The following is a 9,885-nucleotide window of genomic DNA, read 5'->3' as shown; positions in this document are numbered from 1 at the left end:
TCACATGCACTATGACCTTGTCAACGGGTAGACATCTTATTGGTGATTTTTCCACATAATGTTTCTAATTCGTTTCTGAAATAGCTATCGATTTGTTCTCACAGATATCAGACTTGTGTTGCTTCTTTTATTTTGTTTTACTGATTTACTGATAATCGTGCAAACTAGCACCACCAGCAAATCCTCGTTTAAATGTGTAATACTTTTGACAGCTTATAATGTCAGCTGCAGCGGAAGTGGCCAAGGTTGCGAACAAGTGTAGAGAAGCCCAAGCAGACAAACAGTTAGGTAAACATAATCAACTCATTTATTTTTAACTCTGACGTTAAAATTTCCCCTGTGGTTTGCACACGTGACGTGCGAGCCACCTCGTGCCATGCCCACTTAGTTTCAACCACGCCCATCTTTTGCTCACAGTCACGTTACATGACGTCATATTTTGTTCAGGTCGATAGTTAAAACATAACATACTACGGGTTTTGACCGATTTAATATATTGTCATGACAACCATCGTTTGCTATGGCACTTTGGATATAACTATTATATTTTACTCGCCTATCTATTGCCTCCAGCTGCTGGAAGCTCATTCACCCCTCTAATCCTACATTTTCAAAATCAAATGATGTGTTTTTTTAGAAATAAAATTCAATGTTCCTAAAGTGTTACAGTGAATTTCATGAAGGCATGAATTTTTTAATGCATTACAGTAATTCGACTATTGATTGCTTTTAAATGAGTCTTCTAGGCACAGTTTAATCAAAGACACTAGTGTCTTTGGTTTGATATACCACTATATATATTATTGACACAACACTGCCGCATAAAGGTACAGCAGTATGGTCTTAAAAAATAAACAAACTAAAACTAAGACATACAAAATACAAAACAACTAGAAACTATAAAGCTACAAAAATAAGAAATTAATGTTTAAGGTTAAGTATTTCAGGAGAAATTGGCAATAATTTTTTTAATATTTTATGAAGACTGGGCTTATTGTGTTTGGTTTGGAAGTTATATATAAACATTTCTCTATGTACTTTGCTAATATGATATTAAGAAATGTTATATCTGAACTCATGATTGTGAAGAACATTTTTTTTTTACTTTTGCGGTGTAAATTTCCTTGATGTTTGTATTTCTTACATGACATTATGAAGTGTGTCTCGTCTTCAATTCCCATAGCAGTACATAAGTAGAACATTCTTTTGTCAATTGGAGTTTTAGGTTTTGTATGTCATTTGGATTTTGACACAGTGATTGTAAGTCTGAATTTACTCAATTGTTTTCTTCTTTCGGTGTTCTCGATATCAACCAGGTATTTTTCCAATCTGAATATCATTTTTAAATAAATAGTTTTTTAATTTCAAGCCGTATTCAAGATAGCTTCCCCCATATAATAAATACCTGTAAATTGATCACATTTATTTTATTATCACTTGAACTCCAGCTGACTATGCTTCCAGGGTAAATGAAATGCACTGTTTGTATTGGTGAATATAGCTGCAAATATAATGAAATTGAAAGCTGTGATGTGCACATTTATAGTGAATGTCAGCAGTGACCAACAATATTTATTTTTTTTGGTCTATACTTCACTGCCATGTTCCCATGATGCATCACATGTCAGTGGACAATAACAAATTGTTTAACAATAGTTCTCCTGATGACATCACATGTTACAAAAGTCATACAGTCCTTCAATAAATTTCAAAATTATTTTTGTGTTTTTTCAAAAAATATGTATAGAAAATATAAATAATTTATAATGCTTCTTTTCATTTTTTGAAAGATTAACCCTGGAAAACTTTGCCAAGAGAAGACACCAAAAAAGCCTTTTGGTTATACCCATTACTCATTTCCGTCATTGGTCAATTTACCACCAAGATATTCTATAAGAGATGTTTGCATTCACTAATATCAAGTTGTATTCAATTGTCAATCAAAATTTATGAAACATTTATTAATATTTTTTTATACATGTAAAAAATATTCATGCCTTCATGAAATGGAATGTACAGCAAATCATAATTGTATTAATGCATTAATATTTTGTAGTGATCTTTTCATTCTTTTCCTCTACAGATTTATCTGATTGTAATCTGAAAGCAATCCCAGACGCTGTCTACATATTTTTTCGAGAGACATCGCCTGAAATATGTAATCTGTCTCTTAATGTCTTGAAGATTATTCCAGCCAAATTTCCTTCTAATTTTAATAACTTAAAGGGTAATAGTCTTCTTCATTGATTTGTTTTATTATTGAACAAGAGCATAATATACATGTACTTAAGTTAATCAGAACTCAAGAATCCTTTCATTGATTCTATTGGCCAAGTTCAAGAGCTACTTTGTTTGGTCAATATTGAGATAGTGTAGTAAACATCCTTAATGTCATTATGTTAGGAATATTGTCATGTACAGTCTTAAATATAGAATTAGCTTCAATGAATGCACTCAAAATGTCATATTGCAAAAATTATACAGTGGGTAACAGTATCTTGTGAACGTTGAATAAATAAAAAAATTAGAAATAAATTCAAAATGGCTGCTTTACTGACCAATCCAGTAATGGTGCTGTGACATTGTAGCAAGTATAAATAAATATTAATGAGTTAGTACAATGTCATCCAAACAGACACTACTGTAAAACATGTCTTTTTTGCGAACATGTCTTTTTAGTGAATTTAGCTAATTCAAGATGTCCAAATGACTTTATTATAGATTCAAAATGACCAAGGGTTGGGGATTTGTATATAGTAATCCGGAACATAAAAATTAGGGATGCTTCCTAATTACACTAATTACAGTTTTTCTTTGTTTTTATGGAGCGCATTTGTTTTGGCATGTGACAGACATGAATTGTGAAAACAGGAAATCAACGATGACAAGAGAGATTCACTCAATTTTACCACAATTTTCTAAAAATGCATGTCGCTTTTTCAACCTGTTTTACAGCATGTCACATCCACATATATTAAAGACTTGCACGCATTGTGTGGGTGTATGTTGAGTTTTCTGTACAGGTACAGTTTTCTGCCATTTATTGTAGTGGCAAATAATAAATCTTATTTCAATATAATAAAAATGCTTGTAAATTAAAAATAATAGTTTTCCTTGACTTACTCATATGACGCTAATACTGATCATCAAAAACATTCAGATAAAAAGGCATGAGCACCAAACTACTATTTGTTTAAGGCACTTTACCATTGGTTCCTATGTTTTATTTTAGGAATTCTCATTATTCCGTATTATCAATATCTAATTTATTTTAACAAACTTTCTTCAGAAATAGTTCCAAAAAAGACCCATTTTTGCATGTTTTCAGACAGTTTTTCTCAAAAAAAAAAACTTTGTACAGAGTTATGAAACAATAGTATTATGAAACAAAAAAATTGGGTAATTTCTTTGCTCTTATTTCAAGATGCATTATGGATGAAAGTATGAAATTACTGCATATTGCCGTTTACATTGGATTATGATGTCCCATGAACTACGCATGTTTTTCTTGAAACTCGCATCTAAATATTCGTTAAATGAAAGAGTGAAAGTATTTAATGCACTTGATAGCTTCCAACAAATACCATTCAGTGTGCCTCAAACAAAAATTAATAAAGCTAAAATAGCTGTGATTTTGATAACTGAATCTTCCCAAAATATTGTTTTAGACACAATTGTATTGGCAAAGTTGCATTACACAAGGCTAATATCAGTGAAATGTGATGTGAAAACTAAAGATTGAGTACTGGTATTTGCTATGTCATTGATAGAAAAATATGTCTCTCGATAAATACTATTATTATACATCTGTCACCTGGATTTCGGCATTCCCATGGTATATCCTTGGAAGGAAAAGATGTACAATAATAAGGTCATTACAAGGATATCTCAAAGTATGCACTCAGAACGCCGCACAACGACCTCCACTGCACGTCAGTTGATACTCCAGCTGTACTGTCTTTGTGCTTACTTTGAGGTATTCTCATAATAACCACATATTATGGCAAATGACACATTAAATAATCAGTGAGAGACTTTCCAAATATTGGTCATTTTGCTAAGGGCCCTCATGTTGCACCCTAATCAATGAAATTCACCTTATAGGATTTCAAAAGATGGTACCCTCTGGATAAGATTAGACGCAACCACATAGTCATCTTTTTTCACTTTCAAATGATTTTTCGTTTAACATCGCTATATAGCGTATTTGCCACGCTTTCTGTGCTCACATTTCGACGATAACCATAACAAATTCATGCTAATGACACAGGAAATGCTTTATTAAAAATTAAAATTAGAAAAAAAAGATTGACAGTTACAGCTATTTCATATTTAATAGGTCAAATGCCTGCAAAAGATCTTAATATTAATTGGATTTTATGCTCATTGTAGTTGCATTCAACTCCATTACTATTTGAGCCTACCATGCACCAAGTTATTATGAGGGCAGTCTGGACTGGTTGGAAATCGTCTCTCCTGTCCAATACTAAATACAGTGGCCCCTCGCTAAGTCGCGATTCGGCTAAGTCGCGGGTACTTGGATGGCTCCCAAAATTTCTATTGTGTTTTGACAGCAATTTTGAAGTACAAAGACTAATGTTTCGTGGCATAGTGTTTTTAACTAACCGTTAAAGAGAAAACTTAACACCTACTGTCCGTCAATTGCTGAGATGCAATGGGTGACGGCGGCCTTACTCAAGGTGTCAACAGGGGTGTCGAGTAGTGACCGTACGTACTTCTTGGCCGGTCCCATTTTGGTATACCTCTACAAAAACTCGCTACAATGAGTTGAATTCATAGAATTCTGATCTCTATTTCTCAATTGAGCAGCATGTCAAAGCGAAAGCTATACAGCCTGTTCGTACGCCATAAATTCACGGCGATCGACCGTGTCAAACCAAGTTAAGGGTTGCACGTGGTTGAGCCCACTATTCGTGGGTGGGTAAAAAAATGAAAAGTAAATTTGTTTTCAAAGTTGACCAAGAGGCGGGACTGAACAGAAAAACAAGCGAAAGTGTCCGACAATGATGACACCGATAAAGCTGTTTACGTTTCTTTAAGAACGGTCTCCCGGAACTCCACTATCTGGTCCCATCACCCAATGCAAAGCATACAACTCAGATATGACGACTTTGAATTTGAGGCCAGTTCAGGGTGGTTCTTGCGATGGCAAAGAAGACACGCTATCGACACACGCAGTCTCAATCCAAGGCGAAGCTCGATCTGGGAACATTGACGCTGTCGGAACTTTTCCCGAAAAACTGAGAGAAATTATCTATGAAGGTGGTTATTTTGACGAACATGTTTATAATTGCGATGAAACTGGTTTATTTTGGAAGCTGTTACCGTCGAAGTCGCAAGCAATAGCAAGCGGCCCACATAATATCAGACACAAACAAAATAATCAACGCAATGTTTACAGCAAACATAATCATGATTTTATTCGAATACTGCCTGACACATGTGATGATACATCAATTAACTAAACCGAGGGTTTATATGTGCTTTTTATATGTTTTTCAATGCACGACCTCCCTCTTTCACGACGTCCCTCGGTAAGTCGCGGCCCTCGATAAGTCGCGGTTTTTGCTTGGATCCCAACACCCGCGACTTAGCGAGGGGCCACTGTACTCTGGTCTCTATGTACTCTCATATGAGTGATGATTATGTAATCATTGATTCATTTAAGAATTATTTAATTTATTGTTAAAATAATTAAATGATTATAATTTCATTATTATATCTTTGTTTTCAGAGTTGAATTTGTCTTCTAATCTTCTGACTCGTCTTCCAAATGAACTCAGTAAGATGGTTGCTTTAACATCGTTAGATATATCTGAGAATAGATTCATTGATTTTCCCGACGTGGTTTACAGTTTATCATGTCTGAAAACGTTTAACGCTAAGGCAAATATGATTACAGGTATGATTCATAATTGTTTATGATATGCAATGCTATCACATGACAATAGTGCATACTGTAAAACATGTCTTTTTTGCGAATTTAGTGAGAGAACTGATTCACTAATTCAATATGTCGTTAATGAGTTTATTATCAATTCAAAATGGCCGCCAAACAAGAACTCAACAATGGCAAGAGAGATTCGCTAAATCAGCATTATGCTATTACGTCATTTTACCACAATTCGCTAAAATTGCATGCCGCTTTTTCAACATGTTTTACAGTATATCTTTTACAGTTGTTGCATTTATTGCGTAATATGTTCATTTTATTCATAACAGGACATTATACGAGAAAAACAAATCATGCGACAGCGATACAAATTTCTGGTCGTCTTCTTCATTTTCTAACCTTTATTTATGTGCTCACGACACTACCAATCAAATTTGCATCTATTTTTCTATAATCTTAGACCAACTGGACATAATTTTCTATGTTACACATTTCTGGCTTTAGGGGTATCTACCTTAATTTGGTTTTGCACATTCTTAGCAACTGTAGTCAGGTTGATTGATGTTTTGAATGTAATATCAGTGGTAATTGTTTTAATGTGTATAAACCATCTGCACGTTGGACTTGTTTTGGGGAACTGCTTCTCAGTTTCAACTGTAGGTGGCACTATAACCCTACCTCTTATATTGTGTCCAACAAGGCATTTGATGTAATATTAGATTAGAAAAACCTGTCAAAATTGGAACATATTATCGTACTTGTAATTTTCAAGTTGTGCTCTATGCTTATGCTCATTTTGGTCAAGACCTTTAGCCAGTCAGACATTAAATCTTTCGGTACAAATATAGTGGTGGAAAAAATTGTTATGATTACAAAATCTTAATATCAATAGAACTGACATAACATGGAATGTTTGAAATAAATTTGAAATGTGGACAACTTGTGCAGACGATAATGATAATTTTGCTGTGGCTTTTTGGTAATTTTTTGTGAACTGTGAGTTTATTGGTTGCACATACCCCTTGAGAAATTATTTTAATGTCCCAACAGGTAATCTAGGTTATGTTTATTTTTTTGTGTCTAAGTCAAACATCTTTGTGAGTAACTAATCATGTGATATGAGGTTGTAAACCACACTTTGTGATTGAATGTGTGCAATGCATTATGGGAAAGCCTTCCATTGAACCTATTTTGAGAAGTTGTTTATCAGGAACCATATCCATAACAGTATTAAACTTTTTTAGTTCAGCACCAAGCTAAATTTTGAAATATGAAGTAATTATTTCAACATAAAAAACAACGCTAAAGATCAAAAAGAACAAAAATTACTAAATGAATCCAGTGACATGTAATTTTAAAATTCTACACAAACTTCCTTATAAGGCAGGTTGAGCCAAATTTAAATTTGTTTACCACTGAGTATGTTACTGTGCAAATATGCAATGAATTATGGGATGGAAATTCACATTGTATATAAAAGAAAACTATCACACTGGAAACTTTCTAAGTTGAATGTTGATTTTTTGTAACAATATTAGGATTGATATGAATAATAATATATGACTATCATCCCAGATCACTGAGTGAAATTTTGAGATATGATATGATATACGAGATATTTTCAAAACCAGTGCAAATTATCAATCATTTTACTTTTTTGTTCATATTCTGTATCCCATATACCAATGATATTTTTTCATCTATATAGATATTGACACGCAAAGAATACAAGAAATACCAAACCTCCATGATGTATATTTAAATGACAATCCATTAAGTGAGGAGACATGTCTTGCCATAGAAGTGCTGAATGGTAGATTGACTGTACATATCGGGCAGAGGAAATAAAGCACTGGAATGTCACTCTCTAGTGGTGAGATGATCTATACAAGTAGTGCCCTCTAGTGGTAGATTTGATTTTTCCTCCTGTGAACTCCTGCCGAATCAGAAATATTTTGCTTATTTACACAATCGACGAATCCATCTATTACATGTATGCAGCTGTTTGCTTCTAAAAATAACTGCATGATTCTGTTTCTTTTAAATTATCGTCTATTTTATATTCTGTATTTACACTTACTCCGGAGGCTGTGATAGTATCCATAGTAACAGTCAGTTGTTGATCCATCCATTAATTCTGTTGGGGCTGGCTGGGTTAGAACATGTATTGTCCTGTATTTTTTTCCTGTACTTGGCAACACTCCCAGTTTTTAGCCCCCGTTGGCTACAGTCAGAAATGAGCTAGTAGATGAATGGTCTCCCCTGTGTGTGTGTAATTGAAAGATGCTTTCTCATCAGAAATTTGATCTAGTCCACAACATTTTGACCATGGAGGAGAAGGTCATGTGACCATATTAACATACATAAATATAATTTTTATTTAGCTATAATAGATACAATTATGATACTAAATGAATGTTGACAATATTTATGACTGAGTGTAAAGCCTTAAATTAAAGCCTTATTGTCATTGAAAGTGATGGAATGGAATTGTTCATATAGGTGACAATTCATCATTCCTTAAACAAGGTGATTTTTCACTCTATGGGACCTTTGGGTAGCTTTAGTTATGTGTTTTTATCAAATATTCACGTTTTATATGATATTAAATCAGTCATTTTTATTTTTATATTAGTTACAGTACATTTGTCTTCTAATAGAGAAGTATGTACTAAAGCTACATATCTTGCTCATCCATAAATGTAGATACATTTCTAGTAGTTCACTCTATGTATAAAAAGAGACAAGTTCCCAGTCAGTCTGAATGTTGTCTTCTCTCAAGACAGTTTCACTATAAATGATATAGGTTTCTGTGTTACATTCAGTAAAAATAATGTCCAGATTTGAAACGAGAGTGTAAATTAAGTAATTTAAGCAATTTTAAAACATTTATAGCTCCCATATTTTCTAAACCACGCCTTGAAGCTGTTTTATTTTGAGATTATACCAGTAATAGTGTATAGCCTACAAATTTGTCAGTTACTTCTTAAATTTAGTAACTTGGGGACTGTGTACTGCAATGACTTGTTTTTCTTCAATTGCATATTTTTCTGTGCCTTGTTTCTTTCACTGGTGATTCACCCCAAACGCTGATGTTGTACTTACCTCCGACCTCCAGGTTGCCATGGTACCCATTGAATAGATTGCTGAATTACTTAATTTTGTTATGATGTGGCTTTAAATTTTCATTACTTTACCAGTAGCCTGACAAACATTTTTTGGTCAGATTGTTTTCAATATCACTTTTCTCATATAGATCCTTGATTTGATTATGGTACAGAAAAATATATGGCGAGTGTCACATGGTGGAGCATGATGTGCTCACTCTTTTTGAAACATCTCACATAACTTCTTGTATACCATGGAGTCCATATAAATTTCTCTTACTGATTTGTAGTGTAGTGTAGTGTACTTATGTGTTGTTTTTTGTCAATTGTTGTCAGTTCAAGAACACAAAAGAATGATTATGTACTATATGCAATGGAACAGAGTACAGTTTTATGACTGTTTTGAAAATAAGTATATATCAATAATGAATGAATTAATATTGGAGATACTGTGTAAACATTTGTGTCAAGTAAGTTGTAAATGAGTAAATGAGAAAATAATATTAAGTTCCCACATCTCATCTTTGTTGTAGTTATATTGTCATAGCATTATTGCCCATAATGGTGGCCATTTTGAATTGAAATTGTGAAAAATCAATGACACTAGTAGAGATGTGACCCCATGATCCAATGTTTTTTTAGTTATTTTAAAAATATTGTGCAATATACACATGTAGAATTTAATTGCAATCTGATAACTAGAAAATAGAGGATCATTCTATATTAATTGTTGTATACTGAAGTACATTTTTGTCACCTTAAATTTTGATCTGTTACCAATGAGATATTATGTCAAAAATCACCCTAATTATATAAAACAATACATAAAAATGGCAAAATGTTGCATCAATCTTTTGAAGGGAT

The 9,885-nt window shown here is 33.2% G+C and overlaps 1 protein-coding gene across 1 annotated transcript; it reads left to right on the top strand.

Annotated features, from left to right (window-relative positions):
• The first annotated feature begins 66 nt into the window (after positions 1 to 66).
• On the top strand, positions 67 to 7,762 carry LOC102806781 (leucine-rich repeat-containing protein 20-like). Its single transcript, XM_006817456.3, has 4 exons — positions 67 to 288; positions 2,084 to 2,227; positions 5,756 to 5,923; positions 7,623 to 7,762. The coding sequence occupies exons 1-4, from the start codon at positions 219 to 221 to the stop codon at positions 7,760 to 7,762; spliced, it is 522 nt and encodes a 173-aa protein (XP_006817519.3). The 5' UTR covers positions 67 to 218.
• The last annotated feature ends 2,123 nt before the right edge of the window (positions 7,763 to 9,885 follow it).

The sequence above is a fragment of the Saccoglossus kowalevskii genome, chromosome 19 (assembly GCF_978046115.1).
Source record: "Saccoglossus kowalevskii chromosome 19, keSacKowa6.1, whole genome shotgun sequence".
Taxonomy (NCBI): Eukaryota; Metazoa; Hemichordata; class Enteropneusta; family Harrimaniidae; genus Saccoglossus; species Saccoglossus kowalevskii.
The sequence above is the reverse complement of the archived record's forward strand: the minus strand, read 5'-3'. Positions and strand labels throughout refer to the sequence as shown.